Raw genomic sequence first — 27,722 nt, forward strand, 5'->3', positions numbered from 1 at the left:
ACCCCCCTTGCCCCACTACTACCGTACACAGTTCTTGCAAAAAGGTACAGGTCACACTAGTCTACAGTCTACAAGAAGGGTAATAGAAGTGATCCACAAAACTACCGTCCAATATCATTGACATCGATTTGCTGTAGAATCTTATAACATATTCTGAGCTCAAACATTATCAGGTATCTTGAACAGAATGACCTCCTTAACGCCAGCCAGCTTCGATTTCGAAAACCTCGATCATGTCAAACCCAACTCACATTTTTCTCACGTGACATACTGAAAGCTTTGGATCAATGCAAACAGGCAGATGCAGTATTTCCTGACTGCTGAACAGCATTTGACTCAGTACCACACCTACACTTATTGTCAAAAGTATGATCGTATGGCGTATGAAGCGAACTTTGTGACTCGATTGAGGGCTTTTTGGCAAGGAGGACACAGCATTTTGTCTTGGATATAGAGTCATTGTCAGATGTAGAAGTAACTTTTGGTGTGCCCCAGGGAATTGTGATGGGATTCTTGCTGTTCATAGTGTATATTAATGACCTTGCAGACAATATTAATATTAAAATCAGGATTTTTGCAAATGATGCACTTTTCTATAATGAAGTACTATCTGAAAGAAGCTGAATAAATATTCAGTGATATCTTGATAAGATTTGAACGTGGTGCTGAGATTGCCAGCTTGCTCTAAATGTTCAAACTGTAACTTTTGCATTTCACAAGACAAACAAACGTAGTATCATATGACAATAATATCGATTAGTCACTGTTGGAATTGGCCAACTCATACACGTGCCTGGGTGTAACACCTTGTAGGGATGTGAAATGAAATGATGGCATAGGTTCAGTCGTAGGTATAGTAGGTAGTAGACTTCCGTTTATTGGTAGAATACTGGGGAAATGCAATCAGTCTACAAAGGAGGTTTCTTACAAATCACTTGTGCTGTCAGTTCTAGAATATTGCTCAAGTGTGTGGGACCTGCGCCAGATAGGACTAACAGGGGATATTGAACATATACATAGAAGGGCAGCACGAAATGGTCACAGGTTTGTTTAATCCGTGGGAGAATGTCACAGAGAGACTGAGGGAACTGAACTAGAAGACTCTTGAAGATAGATGTAAACTATCCAAAGAAAGTCTATCAATAAAGTTTCAAGAACCAGCTTTAAGCGATGACTCTATGAATATACTACAACCCCCTACATATTGCTCACACAGGTACCATGCGGAGAAGATAAGAATAACTGCTGCATGCACAGAGCCATTCAGTCATTCTTCCTGGGCTCCATACATGAATGAAACAAGAAGAAGCCCTAATAACTGGTACAATGGGACATACTCTCTGCCATGCACCTCACGCTGGTTTGCAGAGTATAGATGTAGATATAGATGCTCTGGGAAACATTCACTTGGGCATCCATGGGTCCAATGGATCTTGTGCAAGGCACCATGACGGCCAAGAGGTATCATACGTTGGTTGCAGACAACGTACACCCCTTTATGACCCTCATGTTTCCTGACAGCAGTGGCATTTTTCAACAAGATCATGCACTGTGTCACAAGGCCAGGAGTGTGATGGAGTGTTTCAAGGAACACAGTGGGAATACCCAGTTGGTGTGCTGGCCCCTAACTTGACAGATCTGAACCCGATTGAACACTTCTGGTATTTATGGGAATTAGGTGACTTGTGTGTGCAGATGTCGTGAACTCCCTCCAGCGACTTGCCAAGGCCCTATTGCTTCCATGCTACGACACTTCGCCGCTGTTATCCGTGCAAAAGGTGGACATACCAGCTGTTGGTAGGTTGTCATAACGTTCTGGCTGATCAGTGTACATATTATGTTTTTTTTTCTGCCAGACAAACAACTCTTTTGCCCCAGCAGAGTTTCCCCAAAGAGGTATCCCATAATGCAAGTGTGTATGGAAAAAGGCATAGTATGCCATAAACATGAGCTCTTTATTCACACAATCCTTCAGTTTCCTTAAGAGATATAAAATTCTTGCCAATTTACTGAGAAGCTTTTCTGTATGGATGTTCCAGCATAATTTGCTATCAGTGTAGTACCCAAGAAGCAAAATAACCAATAACAGATAAAGCTGGACAGAAACAGCAGACTAGCACTAGTATCAAACATGGCTTTAATTTGAGGGAGAAATTTCTGGGAATATACGTTTGGAGCACAGAATTGTGTGGTAGTGAATCATGGACAATGGAAAAACTCGGTTTTAGCTCAGATAATGCCTTCTATGTCTGGATGGCATACTCGGATAGAAGGGCCAAATCTTTTAATCAGTTGGTCCAGAAAAGGTGCGTTTTTAAGGCTTTTTGATTTTGATTAGTCTGGATGTTTGTAACCAGGAAATCCAATATCCGGTCTGGCTGCCGATTAGCTAGCTCATTTAGCGTTATAACAAGAATATTCATGTTATATACATATACTACTGTTATATACCTGTATTTTTAAACTGAATTTGAGCCATACGAATAAATAATAAACAAAATAGAAAAACTGGAGTAGAAGAGAATCGAAACTTTTGAGACGTGCTGGTGCTGCGGAAGAACGCTGAAAATTATGTGGAGAAGGAATGACAAGGTTCTCGGCATATTCACTGAAGAAAGGAACATATGGAAAAAGACTGACAAAAAGAAGAGATAGGATGACAGAACATGTGTTAAGACGTCAGGGAATAACCTCCATGGTACAGAGGGATCTGCAGAGAGTAAAAACTGTTGGGGAAGACAGAGACTGAAATACATCCGACAAATAATTGAGGACGTAGGGTAAAAGTGCTACTCTCAGAGGAAGTGGTTAGTGCAGGAGAGGAATTCGTAGCGGCCACATCAAACCAGTTAGAGGTCTGATGAATCAAAAAACAATGAAGAATAAAAAGAAAAACTAGAAAACACACATAAAGAAGTTATTAGGTGCAATTATATTGTGAGCAGTTTTTGTAAATCGGTAATGTCACATAAATTGTCCTCCTCTGAGTTTCTTTCTTTTCTCTCTGTTCAAAGTAAAAGGTGCGGCCTACTTTCGTGGCTATATCGCTCTTTATCAACGTAATGTGTAAATGCGTTTGAAGAATACAAATTTGAAAATAATATCTATGACGATTATATCGAAGTTAAAAGTTCATGAAACCACTGATCAGTAAATTCGTAATGGTTTTCGTCAACTTTGGTAAAACAAATTTTTTCATAAATGTTTACAATATTATCAATAAAGTAGACATTCATGAGGTGAACGGTTACGTTATGTCGACCTTTAGTATATCTGGTATCTGCGCATGCGTGTTTGAAACAGTAACTAGGTCACAATTCAAAAGGAAATGTTTGACAGATGTATATCGTTGGAGTTGGTAGCAGGTGTGATATGTGTCAAATACATGTTTGTTTACAGTAACGGATAATGTGCACGTGTGCATATGTGAACGAATACTAATAATAATGAAGGAATTTGGTGTTGATATGGAAGCAACTTGAGTGAATAACAGCCAGAAGAGAAAAACAATCAACATGGCTTCTTGTCTTGTAAAGTTGTGACTAATGCATGAGAACGTATCGATGTTATTGCAATGTAGGCAGTGACCTGTGTTATAAAGTTTACTGGACAAATTGACCTGATGTTGCAAAGTATGTCATAATGCTGAAATCTGGCCAGAAGAGGCCTACAACTCCGAACAAGACGAGATCAGCTATTGGTTCTCCCGAATCTGCAGATCACTGGAGACAAGGTGTTCGTGAAACTGTTCTTACTGCCAGGCCCGATGGTAGTTTAAATTTTTCCATACATGGCGGTTCAGATAATGGTGAATTTGCTTATGTGAGTGATATTGTGCAAAATAAAGTGAATTATGTTAGTGGAAATTTGAATGAAGGCGATGTTGTGTTAGAGATCCAGGGACAGAAAGTTGCCGGTTACACTCAAAGGGATGTTGTGGCGTGGCTGAATCACTGCTGTAGAAACGGAAATCCAGTGACACTGAAGACAATAGATGCTGGTAAGTGTGACAAATTGCAGCTGTTCTCTCGTATAGGTGTTCCCTTGGTGGAAGTGTATAGGTTAAGTTACGTGGTATCACGCATGGCAAGTGCATATAAGGCAGGAACCATCTAAAAAATACACTTCTCGTAGCTTCAGTAGTAAGACGTTAAACGTAGATTTTAAAATGTAAGGTTGCTACAAAGCTTCTTTCCCAGCAGGCTTTTGTGCATCATTTTCACATGTACATGTTTACTTCATTAATGTCGCGAAGCTACGTTGCATTGGTTATATCATTAACCTACGTTGGATGTACCTTTCACGTCCTGTTGCAATAGGAAATTCAGCTGTAAGTACACCGTACGTTGTTTACAGAATGTATCGAGTGATTGATCCTAGCAGTGTACAAGGGATAGAAACGTTTCATAAAAGCAGAATATTGTATATTTTCAAGTTTTGTACTTCTGGTTCTCGGAATATGTAAAATGAAGTACTGATAAGTATATTCGTAGCTTCAGTTGTTAAGACACACAAGTCTGTTGAGGGAAAATATAGAAGATTTTTCCCTGGTATTACTAACGTTATTCTTACACTTGTGAAATTAATGAACGAACAAGGTTCAGAGCACAGAGGGACAGTAGAAGTCGGTCTCCTTAGTCTTAAAACGTTGGTATTACTGTCATTGTGCTTAGTGTAATACCAAGATAATTAGTCTGTGATTATTTGTTTTCATCCAAAAAACCACAATTAATTTGAGATACATGATTCCTGTGGTCCCCCATAAAAACAGTTTGATTTCATTCAGGCAAAGTTCTATGTTTGTTATTTGTCTTCTGTTGCCTTCAGAAGGAAATGATTGTAGGTTGTGTAGCGGTGCAGATTTCAGTAACTGTTTTTGTTTTATATTACATGATGTTGTTTTTCTCCACATTAAAATGTTTTGGGAATGTAATGTTATTTGAGATAAACAACTGTGGCAGTCGTGCTTTGTGGTGGAGCAGTGAACAACTCAAAAATATTGTCACATTTCTTTGATTGCATAAATGTTAATGCTATGTGATACTTCAGTGTTTTAAATTAGAAGGTAGAGTTAATCTTGTTGTGCAGAAGTAGGTGTGTGGCCCTTTACTTTTCATACTGGTAAACATATAAATCCTTCCTGTTATACTTTCCCATCTACACTCTTCTGCAATAAAAACAAATTCTTATACATTCACTCGCTTTACAGACGTAAATTGCTACCAGTTTGACTAAGTGGTACCTGCAGGCCTGTGAAGGACCAAAGCAGTTTCACTGAAAATTGTTCAAAACTACAACTGCAGGTATGGTTCTGGATGTTTTCAGGCTTTCAGACATTTGGTCTGTGGTCTTTTGATTTCAGATAGCAGCTAGTCTTAGTAACTTATTTGTCCAAAGAACATTTATAATGAAGTAGGCCGTGTCAGCTTAATACATGGAAAACATAAGCCATACAGACAGACATAGAATATACACATGTATTAAAGGAGTGGAGACAGGTGCTCAGCAATGGCATTTGCCTACAGTGGTTTAGAAAAGCCAAGGAAAACTTAAATCAGTCTGGCACAAATTTGAGGCCTCTGTGGTGACAAATGCACTACCTTGTTTGCGTGTACCTACTGGACAGTTCTCTTATGTTTGCACATACTTGGAACATGTGAACTTGGCAATGTAAGAAACTGTTATATGCTGTTAATTTTGTCTCGTGATCTTCTCGTTATACACACCACAGACACTTGTAGATTACTATAGTACAAAGTCTCTCATACATCTTCATATCTTCCTTTCTGCCTGTCTAATCCTGTATCCACTCTCATGATTGACATGTTGAACTCAGAAAAATTGTGAGAAAAGGATACACTATCGATCTTGGAAGTAAAATTTTCATGTAGAGAGCATTACTTATAGAAGAATGCTTTAACTGCCTTTAGATAAATTTATTCTAATTGTCTCTTTTTTTTGTCCTTGGGCAGATTATTACACTATTTTAATCCCTGACAGAAAATCCTCATTTAATTCTTTTATTTGTTATTCCTTGGTAGATGTAAGTTCAAACTGGCTTTTGTTCCATGAGCATGTCTGGAGCTATTTGTGTCGTCCGCAGTGGATTGGTAGATGAATTGATTTGGCACATTATGAAAACACAACTTTTTGAATATGTCTTTGCAACTAGACCAATACTACTTTTAGTCAGTATTGCATGTTAATGTTCTGGGTTTGATGATTGATCCACTTTTACACCATATTTTTCAAGTATGACTGGAACCACTCATAAGCTATTCCTCTTATTCATAGTCATATTAATTCATTTAGCAGTATTTTATGATCAGCACTGTGAAAAGCTGTGGATATACCTAAAAAAAATATGCATGTAACATAATCGTCTCTGTTGGAAGCTCGAAGCACCACTGTCATAAACTCTGTTCTTTCTTGCTTTCATATACAGTCGCTTGTGCAATTTGCAGTGAATCCAAAGGAATATTATGGCTTAGTCCTTTCAGACTCCTACTGGTATTTGAAGTAAAATAGTGTTATAAGAAATTTCCAGTGTACTTGATTCTAGTCAAAAATCTCTTTCAGAGGTAGATTTTTCTTCATTAATGTTCAGTATGTTTTTGGCCGTGTATTTCAGCCATTAGGTTACTGTCATTTCCCAGTAGTCCTATGAGTGTTTCAGTTTGATGTCTTCCAACAATGTGTGTCTTTTATTATAGCACCTACATCTGTGTGACAGAAAATATTTCATTGGGCTATAAACATTAAACAAGTCATGTATAAACACCTGTAAGTTGTTTACATTCGTGTTGTTTTATTATGTGCAAGTTGTTAAGAGGTAACATCCTCTCAACTTTGTAGTAAAATAAGGTTAGTCTTATCTTTTGGCACTTAATATGAATGTCACTTTTATAGTGCTTTTTGTATGCCACATTACACCATTGTGCTTACACATGAAAATGTAGGTCATCCCGATGAGACAAGGAAGTCATGTCAAGTAAACTGTTTTGTTTTTTTACAAACCAGTCTATGAATTGACATTTTCAGATTGATAATTGGTATCACAAATGTCTTCCATTGTGTATGATTTTTTACTTCTGGTTTTGTGTTCATTCCTCTGTTTATATTTCAAGTGATAGCTGTTGTGATGCTTTTTGTATTTGTTATGTTTTTCTTCTTTTACTTAATCCAGGTGTGTTAAGTTTTGCTTAAATTTACTTTTTTTTTTTTTCCAATGTGATGCTGAAACGTGCTAATATTAATGTGTAATTTTTTTATTTTATCACATCTTCGTAATATAAAATTCATGTATAGTGGATTGATGGTGGAACACAGTAGGCCTAACACATAACAGAAAACAACATTACCATGCAGACACCCAACAAACCACGCAGATACCCAACGCGCACTGCCGTGGTTTTGTTTTCCTGTAGCATCACCTGCTGTGCGAAGACATTTTTCACTCATTCTGACTTCTTTCATCCAGTTGCTTCCTTTTAAGCATACAACTGATACAAAGATAATGTAAATTGGAACAGCTTCTTGCACCAGTTACAAAGACAAGCACAGATGACGTATAATAATCTGCTTCTTTCATCCTTCACATTGTAAACACATGATGACATGGCTCACAGCTGAGGAGTGAAATCACATGCCAGAGTTGAGTGAATAGTTCTAGACTCTCCTTCAAATCCTATCTTGGTCTGTGTCTCCAAAACTAGATGTCTTTCAAGATCTCTTGTTCCTCCTCCTGCAGCTGGAAATAGCCTATCTTGTCTGAAGTAGCAGATAACATGGTATTTTTTATTGTCAACATACGTCACCTCAAATTGGTATTCTGTGATAGGTTCTTCTCTCCGTAGTTTGTTTTATTGTTGTTCTCTCCAAAATTAGTGCATATGGAAGCTTATCTGTACTTCATAATGCAACTTATAAGGAATGTAAGTATCATTTGTGTTCCTTGAATTACGATTAATGAACATATGTAGTGAAAGTAATGTAGTAGCCCATCCACTTGAATTTTTCATAGTTGTTGTACAATATACATAGACCATACCTAGTATGCAGTAAAGTACTGCAGATTTATCTATTATGTGCTATAGCTTTTATGAATGTATCTTTCACTTTTAGTTAATATTTATTATGAGAAGTGCATTAAATGTGAAATTAATGTAGACCTCTGGCTACACTACAGATCTGTCTGTTGCCGCAACCTTTATTTTGTATTTACATCTGTTTGCTTCATCTGCACTCAACCAAATTGCCTCCTTCGAATCCACTTTAGACCTCAGGTTACAAATTTGAGCAGTTTGTTCATCACAGCTAAGGTTATCAGCAGGGGACACTATCAGAATCTAACCTACATGGGAACACTTTGTGTCATATTTCGTGTTTACAAAGTTATTGGTAATATGTGTTAGGTATAGTGTATATCAACTCAGGCAGGCTAAGAACGAATCTTACCTCCATTGTTTCAGATGTTGTTGAATATAACATATGTTATAATTCAGGTCCCAGTAAGAAACCCAATTTCTTCATTTTCTCCAAAGAATTTCCTGGCCCGAGGTATGAGCGGTAAAAGATGACACCTTGGTTGCCATTTCACACATGCAGATTTTGGGAAAAGTTTTAAAAATCTTTATCTTTGCAGAGCAGTTCTAGATACTTTTTATTATTATTTAAAAGATAATAACTTCATAATTACAATGGCAGCCTTAGTTTGGAAATATGTTTCTACGTTCTCTTGCTGTAGCCTACAGAATTTTTGAAAATTATATTATTATTTGTATTTATTATATGCCCTTTTTCCCCTGTTCTGTTGGTGGGATCCACAGCTTGTGGTCTAGTGACTAGCATTGATACCTCTGGATCACAGGGTCTCGGGTTCGATTGCTGGCCAGGTTGGGGATTTTCTCTGCCCGGGGACTTGGTGCTTTTTGTCCTCATCATTTCATCATCATTTGTGACAGTGGCTAAATTGGATTGTGTCAAAACAGGACTGCGAAAAAATTGGTACTTTGTACGGGCGCTGATGACTGCGCAGTTGAGCGCCCTACAAGCCAATCATCATAATCTATTGGTGGGTATCAATCAGTAGTACTACATTCCATGAAAAGAAGAACCTCTGCTCATTGGTGTAACAGCTTTTATTAACAACTGAAAATTCTGCTTTACATTAAACCAGTTTCCATTACCACATTAGCCTATGGCATATTGGCCTCATGAAATCAGAAGCTAGTCTTATTTGACATGGAGTTTTATTTCTCCTCAAAGATTATGAATAGACATTGCATTCTTACACATTAAATCATTCCAAAATATATGTGGACAGGTTCCAAAGCACACAACATCTTGTGCTCTTTGCTTAGAACTGAAAATTGCAAGTCAATGGAGGCCCTTCCTGTGACCAGTAACAATGTAAATGTACTCCACAGGCACAAACGATTCAGTCGATTAAAACAGTTGGTAACGGGGTCTTGAAGTGCCTAGGATGGTATTTTCTGCCTGTGATTGCATGTGTTGACAAATTTTGCACATTGCCAACAATGCATTTGCTGAATCATATCCTCTGTCATCACTTATAACTGGAATGCTTCTTATCTTGTTTTGAAAATATATTGCTCCTGTAAAACTTAGTCATTACCTACTATGATACCCTTGTACTTCTTGTGCAGAATCAAATGCCCATTCTCAGCAAAATTACAGTGAAACACTAAACATAGTTATTCAACTTGTACATGTCCTTTCACTTCTGCAGTGCGTTGTAGTTGTTGGTGTTGTTGCAATTTCATCAGATGTTGGTGTGTTACTGCTTTCACTGTCCATTTCCCTCATTCATCAAAGAAGTTGTCAGTCACAGCAGTTTTCTTAATGAGTTTGTTTTCCTCCCTTGTTGCTATACAGGGTGTTACAAAAAGATACAGCCAAACTTTCAGGAAACATTCCTCACACACAAAGAAAGAAAATATATTATGTGGACATGTGTCCGGAAACGCTTACTTTCCATGTTAGACCTCATTTTAATACTTCTATTCAAATCACATTAATCATGGAATGGAAACACACAGCAACAGAACGTACCAGCGTGACTTCAAACAATTGTTACAGGAAATGTTCAAAATGTCCTCCATTAGTGAGGCTACATGCATCCACCCTCCGCCGCATGTAATCCCTGATGCGCTGATGCAGCCCTGGAGAATGGCGTATTGTATCACAGCCGTCCACAATACGAGCACGAAGAGTCTCTACATTTGGTACCGGGGTTGCGTAGACAAAAGCTTTCAAATGCCCCCATAAATGAAAGTCAAGAGGGTTGAGGTCAGGAGAGCGTATAGGCCATGGAATTGGTCCGCCTCTACCAATCCATCGGTCACTGAATCTGTTGTTGAGAAGCGTACGAACACTTTGACTGAAATGTGCTGAACCACATGTTGTGTCCTACTTGTAAAGTCACATGTTCAGGCAGCACAGGTAGAGTATCCCGTATGAAATCATAGCGGTGAATCAAGGAAGTACAGTACATACTGACGAAACTAAAATGAGCTCTAACATGGAAATTAAGCGTTTCTGGACACATGTATACATAACATCTTTTTTTATTTGTGTGTGAGGAATGTTTCCTGAAGGTTTGGCCGTACTTTTTTGTAACACCCTGTATAACTACTGAAGAGCTATTCTCTATGTTTCCCAGACCAAGTGTCAGTAAAGTGAGTCAGTCTTTTCCATGGCAGTCACCATATTCCTGTAACAAATAGGTCTCTCGCTTGATATAACAGATGACGTATGACGTGACACATCCAACCAAGGTGTCATATGTCATGTGTTGAAGTAAGTACTTCAAAGGTACCACACATACAATGTGGGTTTGGAACCACCCACTTACGATGTGGTACATAAAATTTTTGTCATGCAGTGTGAATATTGTTGTTGTTGTTGTGGTCTTCAGTCCTGAGACTGGTTTGATGCAGCTCTCTATGCTACTCTATCCTGTGCAAGCTTCTTCATCTCCCAGTACCTACTGCAACCTACATCCTTCTGAATCTGCTTAGTGTATTGATCTCTTGGTCTCCCTCTACGATTTTTACCCTCCACGCTGCCCTCCAATGCTAAATTTGTGATCCCTTGATGCCTCAAAACATGTCCTACCAACCGATCCCTTCTTCTAGTCAAGTTGTGCCACAAACTTCTCTTCTCCCCAATCCTATTCAATACCTCCTCATTAGTTATGTGATCTACCCACCTTATCTTCAGCATTCTTCTGTAGCACCACATTTCGAAAGCTTCTATTCTCTTCTTGTCCAAACTGGTTATCGTCCATGTTTCACTTCCACACATGGCTACACTCCATACAAATACTTTCAGAAACGACTTCCTGACACTTAAATCTATACTCGATGTAAACAAATTTCTCTTCTTCAGAAACGATTTCCTTGCCATTGCCAGTATACATTTTATATCCTCTCTACTTTGACCATCATCAGTTATTTTACTCCCTAAATAGCAAAACTCCTTTACTACTTTAAGTTTCTCATTTCCTAATCTAATCCCCTCAGCATCACCCGATTTAATCTGACTACATTCCATTATCCTCGTTTTGCTTTTGTTAATGTTCATCTTATATCCTCCTTTCAAGACACTGTCCATTCCGTTCAACTGCTCTTCCAAGTCCTTTGCTGTTTCTGACAGAATTACAATGTCATCGGCGAACCTCAAAGTTTTTACTTCTTCTCCATGAATTTTAATACCTACTCCGAATTTTTCTTTTTTTTCCTTTACTGCTTGCTCAATATACAGATTGAATAACATCGTGGAGAGGCTACAACCCTGTCTCACTCCTTTCCCAACCACTGCTTCCCTTTCATGCCCCTCGACTCTTATAACTGCCATCTGGTTTCTGTACAAATTGTAAATAGCCTTTCGCTCCTTGTATTTTGCCCCTGCCACCTTCAGAATTTGAAAGAGAGTATTCCAGTTAACGTTGTCAAAAGCTTTCTCTGAGTCTACAAATGCTAGAAACGTAGGTTTGCCTTTTCTTAATCTTTCTTCTAAGATAAGTCGTAAGGTTAGTATTGCCTCACGTGTTCCAACATTTCTACGGAATCCAAACTGATCTTCCCCGAGGTCCGCTTCTACCAGTTTTTCCATTCGTCTGTAAAGAATTCGCGTTAGTATTTTGCAGCTGAGACTTATTAAACTGATAGTTCGGTAATTTTCACATCTGTCAACACCTGCTTTCTTTGGGATTGGAATTATTATATTCTTCTTAAAGTCTGTGGGTATTTCGCCTGTCTCATACATCTTGCTCACCAGATGGTAGAGTTTTGTCATGACTGGCTCTCCCAAGGCCATCAGTAGTTCTAATGGAATGTTGTCTACTCCCGGGGTCTTGTTTCGACTCAGGTCTTTCAGTGCTCTGTCAAACTCTTCAGGCAGTATCTTATCTCCCATTTCATCTTCATCTACACCCTCTTCCATTTCCATAATATTGTCCTCAAGTACATCGCCCTTGTATAAACCCTCTATATACTCCTTCCACCTTTCTGCCTTCCCTTCAATGCTTAGAACTGGGTTGCCATCTGAGCTCTTGATATTCATACAAGTGGTTCTCTTCTCTCCAAAGGTCTCTTTAATTTTCCTGTAGGCAGTATCTATCTTACCCCTAGTGAGAGAAGCCTCTATATCCTTACATTTGTCCTCTAGCCATCCCTGCTTAGCCATTTTGCACTTCCTGCCGATCTCATTTTTGAGACGTTTGTATTCCTTTTTGCCTGCTTCATTTACTGCATTTTTATATTTTCTCCTTTCATCAATTAAATTCAATATTTCTTCTGTTACCCAAGGATTTCTATTAGCCCTCGTATTTGTACCTACTTGATCCTCTGCTGCCTTCACTACTTCATCCCTCAGAGCTACCCATTCTTCTTCTACTGTATTTCTTTCCCCCATTCCTGTCAATTGTTCCCTTATGCTCTCCCTGAAACTCTCTACAACCTCTGGTTCTTTCAGTTTATCCAGGTCCCATCTCCTTAAATTCCCACCTTTTTGCAGTTTCTTCAGTTTCAATCTGCAGTTCATAACCAACAGATTGTGGTCAGAATCCACATCTGCCCCTGGAAATGTCTTACAATTTAAAACCTGGTTCCTAAATCTCTGTATTACCATTATATAATCTATCTGATACCTTTTAGTATCTCCAGGATTCTTCCAGGTATACAACCTTCTTTTACGATTCTTGAACCAAGTGTTAGCTATGATTAAGTTATGCTCTGTGCAAAATTCTACAAGGCGGCTTCCTCTTTCATTTCTTCCCTCCAATCCATATTCACCTACTATGTGTCCTTCTCTCCCTTTTCCTACTGACGAATTCCAGTTACCCATGACTATTAAATTTTCGTCTCCCTTCACTACCTGAATAATTTCTTATATCTCATCCTACATTTCATCAATTTCTTCATCATCTGCAGAGCTAGTTGGCATATAAACTTGTACTACTGTAGTAGGCATGGGCTTTGTGTCTATCTTGGCCACAATAATGCGTCCACTATGCTGTTTGTAGTAGCTAACCCGCACTCCTATTTTTTTATTCATTATTAAACGTACTCCTGCATTACCCCTATTTGATTTTGTATTTATAACCCTGTAATCACCTGACCAAAAGTCTTGTTCCTCCTGCCACCGAACCTGCGAATGTTTCTTTAATACTGAGGGTCATGTTTCTTTTCACTTTCAACACTTTTTGTCCTTTAGCTGTTACAGTGATAGTGGCTTTTTTCACTCTGGCAAGGACAGCCCCAATTATCTTCCAGATAAAATGACTGTGCAATATGAACATGTGCTTTATTCACGGTATGCTTATTAGCACCTGGACTTCCAAACACTCCTTTTACAGACCTTGCATATTTTGTGTTGTCCACCATGTATTTTAATGTGGATGGAATATGGTGCAAATTCTTTTGCTTTGAAAAGTAGTCTGGGATAATTAATAGGACTTGCACCTTTTCAGTGTGGGATGCACCCAATTCAACAGTTGAATTGATGTTTTACATGAACTGGCAAGTTGGGCAAGTTTCCTTTGATTCATCTTCTTCTGAAGATGGAATTTCTTGTTTGAAGAGTATGGTCAGTGCTGCTTTGGTGTACTCACCACAGCTTCAGTAATTTCTCTGAGCTTTCTTGACGCATACAGGTTACGGCTCGAATTCACTGATATGGTTTCTTAGTGCGACTAACACCTACATATTTAGTTGTCTGATTCAGGAAATGTGATTTTATTCCCATTGTTGACATTCTGTCAAAGCATTTAGAACATGGAAAGTCATCACTGGAAACATATTGACTTTGAAATAGTCTTTTGAAATAAGCACTCTTATTCTGAACATGAAGAAAGTCTATTTCTTTTCTAGTCCTATCCATCACCATTTTATTGATATATAAATAGCCAGCACACTTCACCATCACAAAAGCATATAGTTACTGTTGGACCACAAATTTGGTCAACAGCTCTCCTCATTTGCTTGTTGATGACTGAACTGTCAAGTTAAATGTCTTTCCTTTTATATGCTAGGCGAAACACATAATTATCTAGATTATCATATTTTCTTCAAAGCTCTGGGATAAAGAAATTAGCAATGAAAAGCAGCAAAAAATAAATTAGCAATAAACACTGAAACAAGGAAATTATCAATAAACACGTGCCGTAAAGAAATTAGTCATGAAAATATAAACAAGCATTATTTATGAAACCTATTAAACTGAAAAGTGGAAGATCTCCTTTTATTGATCAACAGTAAAACATTAAATTATCTAAGATTGGCATTGTTGAAAAAAAAAAGAATTCCGGAAGGCTACAGCAAGAGACATATTTCCAAACTAAGCATGTTATTTTAATCATAAAGTTATTGTATTTCAAATGAAAAGCAACAAAATATCTGGAACTATTCCAGGGATACAGCATTTTAAAAATTTTCCCTAAAATCACGAGTGAAACAGTAATCCCCCTCCCAGCCTGAACTGAAATGAATTATGCCATTAATCATGGAAGACAAGACTGGCTAAGTACTGAAACAGCAGCTCATGTCCCACGTATTTGATTATACTTTGTCAAGAAGTAGTATGAGTATTATATGCGCAAACAAAGTAGACACTCTGTGCAGTGGCCGGTGGGAGCAACCGTAAAGGCATTTCCCATTTACAGTTGCTCTCATCAGCCACTGCACCGAATGTCAACTTAGTCTGCACTTATAGTAAAGACTTCATCCCACTGTAACCAAAAGACTTGTCTGCAGTGTGGAAAAGTGAACCTGTTGTATTGAACTTTTCAATTCTATGCCAGTTTAACAGCTCATGTACACTGTTATTAGTTGTTAAAGTTGGCTTCATGAAATACCAATTGTTCTGACTAACCCCAGGATTTTCCATTATAATATTCATGTAATGCCATCTTTCTTTGGTATGGATTTCTGTTTGTATGCAATCCCTACTGTTATTAGTTGTTAAAGTTGGCTTCATGAAATACCAATTGTTCTGACTAACCCCAGGATTTTCCATTATAATATTCATGTAATGCCATCTTTCTTTGGTATGGATTTCTGTTTGTATGCAATCCCTACTTGTGTAATTGGTATATCTTCCAACATTCCACAGCTATTTATGTTTGCAGAAAGTATCATCCAAATATAAGAGTTACATCAAATAACTTCTCCAATGCTCTTCATTCTTTTGTCTAAATATATTATTTATTCTTTGACAAAGAAGATATATTTCCACCCCTTAGTGATTCCGAAGGAATTAGATTAGACTGCAGTAGCAAGGAAAGAATTTCTTAAAAAGAGAAATTCTCTTCTAAACTACTTATTGTCCACGTTTCCACTTCTGTGCAAGTCTACACTTAGACAAATACGTTCAGCCATGTGAAGGTATTTGTATGGAGTGGAGCCCTTGTCTGGGAGTAAAACATGGCCAATAAGCAGTTGAGACAAGAAGAGAATAGACTGAATAATTAATGAGGAGGTACTGTACTGAATTGGAAAATAAAAAAAAATTCTGCCACAACTTGCTAAAGGAAGGGCTCAGCTGACGAGACACATGCCAAGGCATCAAGGTATTATTAATGTGGTAATGAAAGGAAGTAGCTGCTGCTGAAAAATTGTAGATGGATACCAAGGATTGAATACAGTAAGCAGTTTCTAATGGATGTAGGCTGCAGTACATATGCAGAGATGAAGAGGCTTGCTCTGGATAGACTAGTACGGCAAGCTGCATGAAACCAGCCTTCAGATTAAAGATGATGACAAAAACAATTACCTTCAACATTTGTTTATAGTTAAAGCTCATAACAGGAGCCTTGCATTTCTGTGGGTAGTTTTTGTCCAATTCAGTCATTGTGTACATCTCACAGGTAGATTCATAGCCTCACCATATGACTAATTGTTCCTCAATCTTTTAAATTCCACAAATGCTTTCACTCCATAGTGTGGGATTAGACTCCAAGGGACAATGGTACTAAAAGAAAACTTTGACATGACTAATGCCTCTACATTGTTACTGAGCTGTAATGGTTTTACTTTTTTGTGAAATATGCACTGCATTGGACATTTTGTGTGGAATTGAGTATGTGATACTCTTCAGGTTATGTACACATGGCGTAATTGGGAGTTTAGTGTGTTGAAATAATTTGTTGGCTATAGTACTACTGAAGTCAGTTAACAGAGAGCTTTTAACAATTGCTACATCACATCGTCAATTATGTCACCATAGATGTGCCTGACAGCATATATCATTTGTATTTAACTGATGCTCTCACTGGCTAACAACCACTCATACAACTCACAGTTTTCTGCTTGTAAATGACAGAGCTGCCATAAAACTCTATTGTAAATACCACTGTGAATACCACTGTCACTTTTCACTTCGTGATGTATTAGCGCACAATGTAATGGCACATGAACTTTTTTTGGTCACTCATTGTGCTTTATAGTGTATACAGTGTTAATATTATAAGCTAATACAATGTCTTTAATTTTGAGCAATTTTAGTCACCAGATTAAATGGGGTATGGCTTTGTACACTTCGGTTTTACACAGCAAAAATTAGGTATTTGGTCATACGTATCGCAGGTATGCCCTGTCCTCTAATGATGGATGATAGTCTTCTGATTTGGGTTTGAGTAGACTTTGTCCTAGTTCCTCTTCTCTTCACCGCCATCGTTTATTATCGGATACATTCTGAGATATTTTAGTGAAACCTTTCCTTAATACTTGCAGGTCATTGTACTATTTTGTTCTGCTTTTCACTTGTTTTGCCTGTATCTGCTGTTCCGGTAATAATAAACACATTTTAACAATCTGGTGTATTTCAATACAAATAAAGAAAAAAATTGCATTAAGTTGTTGCTGCCCGTGCGAATGGATTAAATTTTCGTCTTTCAGAATTTAAAAAACTTTTTGTATAATAATTAATGATTTTCTCTCGATGTGTTTTGAAACTGTAATGGGGAGCTTTAATTGTTATAGTACGTGTACTACCTTCCAGTTATACGTTTACTATCCGATACAGTTTTCACGGGAAGACACGAAATGAAGCGGCGTTAGTGTCTCAGCCAGGCTTCATCGTCGTTACTGGTGTTGTTATTAATTTAAGCTCTACCGTTCTTCTGGTATCAGTGGAGGCGTAGTGTTGCTTCACGTGTTCTACGACCTTTGCGTGTGGCACGCTAGCAACTTCTGGATGAATTCATTCATAGTAAATGCTTCGCAGACCCGTTTCCGAATCATCAGATCCTAACATCGTGTGAAGTATCATAAATCGTCAGAAGTACAAGGTTTTTGTTGTTCTGCACAGATGCATTGAAGTGTGGTTCTGTACGAAACGGGACCGGTACTTTCGCGCTACAGCGAAATCAACAGAATTTGGTAGTAATTTCGCTAGTCATGTGTTGATCATCATCGTCTTCAATATGTGTGTCATTCATTGATTAGGACCTTCCTTTTAGTTAAATTTGGTCCAGTTCATAAAAAGTATGTAGTTCAAATCAGTGAAAATAATTTCGCTCAGTTTCCGAAACAATGAAATTTGGAACAAATATCTGAAACTTGAATTTTTTTGTTAATTCCTGTTGTGCCTAACATGTTCTGCAGGGTGGTTATAATTAAACTTTGTCTACCTGAGAAGGCCCCCATGAAAGCGAGTGATCATAGAGCGATGGAAACATTTGTAGGGACATGCGGAAGACAAATTACGAATAACCCATTGCCAGATTCGACCACATTATCATAATGAAGTATTTGTCTATTAACTCTGAACTGACAAACATTACTCAAACACTTAACTTGAAATGTGAAGAAAAATCCTCGGGTAACACATTGATAACATTAAAACCGTGTTACTGTTTGCAGACCTTACGTGATATCAAAATAATGATAATAATAATAATGATGATGATGATGATGATGATTATTATTATTATTATTATTATTATTATTATTATTATGCTAGAAAGAATATCGAAGCGTGTTCCATCGTTTCGGACCTGTTTATACTCGGTAATGCAATCATGATCAGTGGTATGACAAGTATGAACTGTAGCACTATATCTTGTGATAATATACATTTAAAAAAAAAAAAAAAAAAAACCACGAAGGAATTACCCAAATGGGACGGAAATCAATAGATGTTATGTAAAAGATTACAATTTCAGAAACATTGAATTATTTATTAGAGAGAAAAACTTCACAAATTGTGCAAGTTAATAATTCATTCGCTCTCCTCCGATTCTTATGCAAGCAGTTATTCGGTTTGGCATCGATTGATAGCATATTTGGAGGCCATCTTGAGGGATGTTGTGCCAAATTTTGTCCAATTGGCGCATTAGATCGTCAAAATCCCGAGAGGTTTGGAGGGCCCTGCCCATAATGCCCCAAACGTTCTTAATTGGGGAGAGATCCGGTGACCTTGCTGCCCAAGGTAGGATTTGGGAAGCACAAAGACAAGCAATACAAACTAACCGTGTGTGTGTGAGCATTATCTTGTTGAAATCTAAGCCCAGAATGGGTTGCCATGAAGGGCAGCAAAACGGGGTGTCGACGTACTGCTGTGCTGCAAAGGTGCTGCGGATGACAACCAAAGGGGTCCTGCTATGAAAAGAGGGCGTCCCCAGAAGCATCATCTGCCTGGAGAAGACTTGTCTTCAATGGTGAGTTCCGCTTCGAATTGAGCTCCGATGACCAGGAAAGATATGTCTGTAAAAACACCGGACAACGGTGGGATACCAACTGAACTGTCGCCAGCCATATGGCCCGACAACCAGGAGTTTTAATGCTCTGGATTGCCATTTCTTTCATGCCAGGACCCCTTTGGGTGTATCCGCGGCACCCTTATAGCATAGCTGTACATCGGCGATATTCTACGCCCCGTTTTGTTGCCCTTCATGGCAAGCCATCCGGGGCTTACATTTTAGCAAAACAATGCCCGCCCACATACGGCGAGAGATCCTACTGCTTGTCTTCATGGTCGCTAAACCCTGCTTTGCCCAGCAAGTTTGCTGGATCTCTCGCTAACTGAGAACGTTTGAAGCACTACGGGCAAGGCCCTCCAACTAGCTCGGGATTTTGACGATCTGTCGCGCCAAATGGACAGAATGTGGCGTGATGTCCTTCAGGGGGACATCCAACAACTCTTATCAATCAATGATAAGCCGAATAACTATTTGCGTAAGGGCCAGAGGAGGACGAAGGCGTTATTCACTCTCACAATTTGTGGTAATTTACGTCGTGGTGAATGAGATATTATTTTTATTTATTTTTATATATCGCATACCATGACGCGAAGTAGAAAGGATATAAAATGCAGACTGGCTGTAGCAAGGAAAGCATTCTGGAAGAGAGGAAGTTGTTGACACCGAATATACAGGGTGTTTCAAAAATGACCGGTATATTTGAAACGGCAATAAAAACTAAACGAGCAGCGATAGAAATACACCGTTTGTTGCAATATGCTTGGGACAACAGTACATGTTCAGGCAGACAAACTTTCGAAATTACAGTAGTTACAATTTTCAACAACAGATGGCGCTGCGGTCTGGGAAACTCTATAGTACGATATTTTCCACATATCCACCATGCGTAGCAATAATATGGCGTAGTCTCTGAATGAAATTACCCGAAACCTTTGACAACGTGTCTGGCGGAATGGCTTCACATGCAGATGAGATGTACTGCTTCAGCTGTTCAATTGATTCTGGATTCTGGCGGTACACCTGGTCTTTCAAGTGTCCCCACAGAAAGAAGTCACAGGGGTTCATGTCTGGCGAATAGGGAGGCCAATCCACGCCGCCTCCTGTATGTTTCGGATAGCCCAAAGCAATCACACGATCATCGAAATATTCATTCAGGAAATTAAAGGCGTCGGCCGTGCGATGTGGCCGGGCACCATCTTGCATAAACCACGAGGTGTTCGCAGTGTCGTCTAAGGCAGTTTGTACCGCCACAAATTCACGAAGAATGTCCAGATAGCGTGATGCAGTAATCGTTTTGGATCTGAAAAATGGGCCAATGATTCCTTTGGAAGAAATGGCGGCCCAGACCAGTACTTTTTGAGGATGCAGGGACGATGGGACTGCAACATGGGGCTTTTCGGTTCCCCATATGCGCCAGTTCTGTTTATTGACGAAGCCGTCCAGGTAAAAATAAGCTTCGTCAGTAAACCAAATGCTGCCCACATGCATATCGCCGTCATCAATCCTGTGCACTATATCGTTAGCGAATGTCTCTCGTGCAGCAATGGTAGCGGCGCTGAGGGGTTGCCGCGTTTGAATTTTGTATGGATAGAGGTGTAAACTCTGGCGCATGAGACGATACGTGGACGTTGGCGTCATTTGGACCGCAGCTGCAACACGGCGAACGGAAACCCGAGGCCGCTGTTGGATCACCTGCTGCACTAGCTGCGCGTTGCCCTCTGTGGTTGCCGTACGCGGTCGCCCTACCTTTCCAGCACGTTCATCCGTCACGTTCCCAGTCCGTTGAAAATTTATCAAACAGATCCTTTATTGTATCGCTTTTCGGTCCTTTGGTTACATTAAACCTCCGTTGAAAACTTCGTCTTGTTGCAACAACACTGTGTTCTAGGCGGTGGAATTCCAACACCAGAAAAATCCTCTGTTCTAAGGAATAAACCATGTTGTCTACAGCACACTTGCACGTTGTGAACAGCACACGCTTACAGCAGAAAGACGACGTACAGAATGGCGCACCCACAGACTGCGTTGTCTTCTATATCTTTCACATCACTTGCAGCACCATCTGTTGTTGAAAATTGTAACTACTGTAATTTCGAAAGTTTGTCCGCCTGAAAATGTACTGTTGTCCCAGGCATATTGCAACAAACGGTGTATTTCTATCGCTGCTCGTTTAGTTTTTATTGCCGTTTCAAATATACCGGTCATTTTTGAAACACCCTGTAAATGTAAGTGTTAAGAGAGTATTTGTCTGGAGTGTAGCCTACGGAAGTGGAACGTGGACGATAAGCAATTCAGACAATAAGAGAATAGAAAGGTTTAAAATGTGGTGCTATAGAATACTGCTGAAGATTAGGTGGTTAGGTCACGTAATTAATGAGGAGGTACCAAATCGAAATGGGGAGAAAAGAAATTTATAGCATTACTTGAATGAAAGAAGACATCGGTTGATGGGACACATGCTGAGGCATCAAGGAATCGTCAGTTTGATGCTGGAGGGGAGTGTGGAGGATAAAAAATTGAGACATGGCAAGGGATGAAAACAGCAAGCAGTTCAACCGGATGTATGTTACAGTGCTTACGCAGAGATGAAGAGGCTTGGGCAGGAGACACCAGCGTGAAGAGCTGTATCAAACGAAAACAACGATAACCACCAAGGCACAATTACAGATATTATTGGATGTATAGTGTGGCTGATCTGATACGAAGTTTCACTGTTTCTGAAACAGCCTAGCTAGGTGTGTCAGTAGCGCGATGTTGTGACAGATGGGAAGCAGTCATGCGCTGTTGCATAATTTTGTCACATTCTAAAGCAGAAGAATGCTGTTTGCGCACTATGCTGTTAATTCATATCATGTTCTCGATATGTTAAAAGAAGTATCCCCTTCGTCGACGTAGAGGTCCTGGCTCCGACACACAGGAAAAGTTGGCATTTTGAAACAAACATAACGGTCTTTTAAAATGATTTAAGAAAGCCACGGAACATCTAAATCAGTGTGAGCGGAAGGGGAGTTGAGCCTTGTTTATCGTAAAGACGATACCACTGGTTTAATATTTGCTGTGGTGTCCCTTAAATACTGCACTGAATGTCATGATGGTGCATTCTGTAAGTCAGCAGTCGATCTCTTCTGGGACCTCGACTCACGCAGCTTGTCATCAGTGAATGGACGTGAACAACACCCACAATAAATTCGACACATTGCGCTCCTTCGACGTGGTATTTCGACAATAACACACGCAAACTGGGAGAGCGGTGGTGCCGATGATAGCCACCGCAGCTAAAGACTTTGGGATGGCAAAGGGTGTTACCTAAATATTATGCCTGTAGTTCTTAATAAGAATCTGAGACATATCACTTTCTTTGTGTGCTATTGATGGATCTAGTTACTCATACATCCAGAGAACAAGCTAACTCCTTTCTCTGTTTACCGAATCCTGTGGGACAACAGAAGATATCCGAAAATATCATCAAAGCCTAACAGCATCTGCATCTAGGCAGCCGTAGTTATGGAAGCACAGTAGCCATTCGCCGGGATAGTATGTCGCAATGTTTTCTACAAGAGAAATGGTGGATAAGTCGAGCATGTAATCGGTGGCTCGTGTGTTTAGTATGTAATGTTACCTGTTGTCTGTGGGAACTATGACCTACCGGAGCCCTCACGGTATCATGTGGCCATTAAGGCACAATTGTCTCTGACCTTATTGACTTGTGCCGATACATAACCTACGTACAAAGCTTATCGTGTTTCAGCAGTTTAATCAAGTTGCTAAGGACACATATGCAAAGTGAAATTAAATGAGATGCTGCTCGTAAATTTCCGCATGGAGGATTTTCTTTGCGTCCTTTTTAATTTTCTTAGAATATTCTGTGATTGAAATAGGAAACCACATTACCGGGACTACTTTACGTATCTAAACTACAGTCAGTGAATTGCACTGGATCATCAAGGAAAATGTTGTTCTCACGAGTCTCAGGCACACTCTGGGAATGATCGCTTTTACTATTGTTATTTAGTCTTGAATACTTGGTCTATGACAGTTTTCCTGTACGTGTATTATAGGGGTCTTTCTGCACTCCAGAGCAACTGAATTAAATTTGGCCGGCCGGAGTGGCCGTGCGGTTCTGGGCGCTACAGTCTGGAGCCGAGCGACCGCTACGGTCGCAGGTTCGAATCCTGCCTCGGGCATGGATGTGTGTGATGCCCTTAGGTTAGTTAGGTTTAATTAGTTCTAAGTTCTGGGCGACTGATGACCTCAGAAGTTAAGTCCCATAGTGCTCAGAGCCATTTGAACCATTTTGCTGCCGCCAGGGTCGACAGACTTGGACACCAACGCATTGAAGATAGAGATCGGCTGTTGCCTATCATCGATTGTAAGAGCATATAGGCCAGTGCTGCAAACGAAGGAAGGAAGATTAGGCTGTAACGTCCCGCCGATGACAACAGTATTAGAGAGGGAGCACAAGATCGATTGGTTGTAGAACGGGATAGGATATCGGTCGTGCCTTGCGCGAAGGAATCATCCTGGCATTTGGTGTAAGCTATTTAGGGAAACCTCAGAAAACCTAAATCTGGATGGCCAGATGATGATTTGATCTGCCTTCCTCTCAACAGTAAACGACCTACCAGGTCAGTGTTGGTTAGCAACTGATGAGCAGCAGTTTCAGCCAGAACTGTCTTTTCACTGCGGAGCGCAGAGATCGTCACCCCGTTCGTGTACCTCTCTTTAGCGCACGTCGCAGGGCGCACGTCGCAGGGCGTGGTCGCAACAACAATGCCATGGGGTGCTTGAAATATGGAAAAAGGTCGCGTTGATTGAGGAGTATACGCCGATAACACGGCGAGGACACGTCGAACATCACAGGAATAGATGCGTCCCGCCTGTAAAAACGCACTGTGGAGGCTGATGGAAGAGCTACTGTCACGTGGCGGATATTTGCATGAAATAAAATTCTCGTGGGCGCACGATGCAGTGGCCTGTTCGATCATGTATATCCGTTTTTTCGCCTATAGTTCCTTGCAGCAGTGACTGTGAGGAAGCCCGCGAGTTGTTGCGAACGGTTGAGCATGTCTCCCCGACATTGCAGGTGTCTCGAGGAATACTGGGCATTACTCGTCGCCGTCATTATCGGGCCGAACGGCGGCGCTACACGCTGCTATACATGGTGAATCAGAACTCCGCCTGTTGTTCGGGGGTGTTTTCTGAGTATTTTAGCATCTGGTGGCTCGTTACAGAGTGCTACTGTAATTATAGTTAAATTCCGTTTGTTACTCCAGTTACGTGTGTTTCTTTTAAAATTCCTCCGCAGCAGTGAAAAGCCTGTAATGTGCTGTTACCAAAACTTACAACACAAAACAGAGTAATCCAGCATTGGTCGAACGAAACACGTACGTTTTCAGTCCGTTGCGTCAGTATTCAGTACAATACGTAAGAAATGCAAAACTGGTCGCTTACAGATATTGTTTAACAGTGAAGCTATCCATAGTGCTGTGTATTACTGTTAACCTACAAGTAACATTGCGGGAAAAACAATCTAGAGACAGAAATGAGCTATAGTAAATGTGCAGGCTTTTGGGCGCAGAGAACAGTCAGCATTACTGTTTTATGATCATTAGTGTTTTATGAGTGAATGGAACACACAGCGCATACCGTCCACCTTTGCGCTTTAGTGCAGAATTTTGCAATGCAATGAAGATACAAAGATAAATTGGGAACAAGAAATTAATCGAAATGCAATTTCTTTGTAACGAGCCACCGCAAACCACGGCTCTCTTGTAGCAAAATACTCAAAACATATCACAGAACAATCTCCGAAATTTGATTGGTAGAGTTCTGGTTCAGGCAGTAATGAAGTTGCTCGTGGATGTAATTGTAGGCTACATCGTCGACGAAAACGGGCACTGTAGTTCCGCGATGCGAAGTACGGAGGGCAGTTAGGTAAGGGTTGTCCGTAGTTAGTCGTCGACGGCATTCAAGATGAAGCGTGGAATTCGTGCCATGACGCGCCGCCGCCATCAGACCGCAATGAACGAGCGCCGTGTCTAACTTGCTCTTGAATGGAAATACAGTACAAACTTCAGGAAATACCACCATATGCACCAAAACTTCGGATCGGCGTGTAGAACTCCAGAGAAGGGACGCAAAGCTGTAATACAATTGTGTTTGATACTTGTTACAATATGCATAATTAGTCAGACCTTAGGCTGTAAAATTGTGAACAATATTTTTCGGTAAATATTAACAATTATGTCGATTTATATGAAGTAGAGAATGAGGAAAGCAAGTGAAGGGATGGGTGGGATTCGTGACTTCCAGCCGCACGGGGTGTTATGGTAATCAGTAGTGAAAGTTGAAAATTTGTATTAGACCGGGACTCGAACCCGGATTTACCGCTTCTCGTGAGCGGTTGCCTTAACAACTTCGCCCATCCGGACATGGTCCTTGACCGACTCAAATTTCCAACTTATCGCACGCTGCAATGCAGCGTCCTTAGGCCATTAACCCCTACTCGCAAGTTATTGATTCCCGGAGAAGTTCGGACGATATTAGTGCATCCGCACTGAAACAGAAGTTCGCCCTCTTACAGAAATGTATATCTTTGAGTAGTGTCTGTTCTGCCAGACATTATATGCAATTATAATAACTGGATCGATGGTAGAGATTCAAATTTCATGTTGAGTTTTTAGATATCCGAGTTATTTTGAACAGCAGCTGCCCGCGATCCTTCTCATCGGTTTGATTATGAGCAGCGGTATTGTGGACGGAAGAAAATCCATTGTTGGTATGTGCAGTACGCTCTCGATTTTCAGTAAATAACAAAAAAAAAATTTCATCGTTTGCTATGATCTTTTTATTAAATAATCTAGAAGGTTAACAGCGCGCTGTGTGTGCTGCCTCAACTATTAAGTCATTTTGCTCGTATTTGGTAGAAACTGTGCTCAAATCCCCGTATAGTTATACTATTTTACTTTTACTGTAAAAAAAGTTACTCGAATACCGAGATACTTCCAGAGACACGCCACGCCTGATATCTTCCATCAATCTTTGCAAAATGAGCCACTTCCCGATCTCCAGTAGCCCTCACGTTAACGTAGTGATACCAGAAGCTATACGGATAGATATGTCAATTTCAGATGATAACATTGGTTTTGATTTCTCTTTCTTTTCTTCTCTGATGTAACTTTCTTTCTTCTTTCCATTTTTGTCTACATCATCTATGGTTTTCATTCATGATTATACATGGTGTCCCAGGAAGAATGGTCAGTATTCAGGGAGATAACGCGAACGATGATTCGAAGCAAAAAAGTCTAGCAAACACGGGCTCTAAAACCCATACCATACATAAATCTACGAGCACTTACTCGGTAGAAGATGAACAGTCGTCCATAGCTGTTACTGTATGCACTTTCGAGCTCATGTCTACTAGGCTTTTTTGCTTCGAATGATTGCTTCTGCCATATCCCTGAATATTTAACATTCCTCCTGGGACTCCTTGTTTATGTATTTTCCGTGTTTTTCTCTCAACCGATACTCATTTGTATTAATCACGACATCATTTGTACATGTCATTTTCCTTAAATCGGTTACGCAGTGATTTAGCAGCACACAAATTTTAATCTGATCTTCCATTTTAAATTTCTTTTTACTCTCCACCTCCACATGTCTTCGTTTTTTGTTCGCTGGTTGTCATTTCTTCAGGAAAGAAACAAACCTTATGTTGGGTGAGGAACTATGACCTCATATGCCTAGAATAATATTATGTCTAATAACTTAAATTGGGCCACCTGTCTTCCAAATGAAGCTTAAGTGTGCACCACAGTCCTTTATTTGATGTCACTCAAATGGTCAAATGGCTCTGAGCACTATGGAACTTGACATCTGAGGTCATCAGTCCCCTAGAACTTATAACTACTTAAACCTAACTAACCCAGGGACATCATACACGTCCATGCCCGAGGCAGGATTCGAACCTGCGACCGTAGCAGCAGCGCGGTTCCGGACTGAAACGGCTTGAACCGTTCGTCCACAGCGGCCGGCTTGATGTCACTCTCGATAGACTTTTTGGTTAGCATATACTTATCAAATGAGTAAAATGTCGATTTATTATGCGTGCGCTTGTCCTATGAGAGATAAGAATGTGTGACAAGATTATTAATATTGCGTTGTTGGCGAAGAAAACTAAAAGTAAAATAGACAGGCAGAATATGAAACGAAGCGGTGTTAAGTGGACCAGGTAAGGCAAGGTGTTTTGTTGAAAACATTTACTACATGAATGAGTAATGTCGTGATACCTGAGGCGTCCAGGATCGGTCAATTTATTCTTCAAGGTGACGCTGACGGTTACGATACTTTCTACAGACGAAACGCTTATGGCAGGATAGAAAGAAATACGCCAGTTGCTGTTTTTCATGTTTCACATGTGCGTCGAAGAAACGAAGACTTTTGGGATATTGTTTGTTTGGCGAACGCGATCGGAGCAAGAAGCGAGTAGCGGAGGAAT

At 39.9% G+C, this 27,722-nt stretch overlaps 1 protein-coding gene across 1 annotated transcript in view; it reads left to right on the forward strand.

The window, feature by feature from the left end:
* The first annotated feature begins 3,351 nt into the window (after positions 1-3,351).
* Positions 3,352-27,722, forward strand: part of LOC126470494 (membrane-associated guanylate kinase, WW and PDZ domain-containing protein 1) — a 407,605-nt gene continuing 383,234 nt past the window's right edge. Inside the window, exon 1 of the mRNA XM_050098366.1 lies at positions 3,352-4,000. Within this exon, the coding sequence (XP_049954323.1) occupies positions 3,643-4,000 (358 nt within the window). The 5' untranslated portion in view covers positions 3,352-3,642. The remainder of the gene's footprint in view (positions 4,001-27,722) is intronic.

The sequence above is a fragment of the Schistocerca serialis genome, chromosome 3, assembly GCF_023864345.2.
Source record: "Schistocerca serialis cubense isolate TAMUIC-IGC-003099 chromosome 3, iqSchSeri2.2, whole genome shotgun sequence".
Classification (NCBI taxonomy): Eukaryota; Metazoa; Arthropoda; class Insecta; order Orthoptera; family Acrididae; genus Schistocerca; species Schistocerca serialis.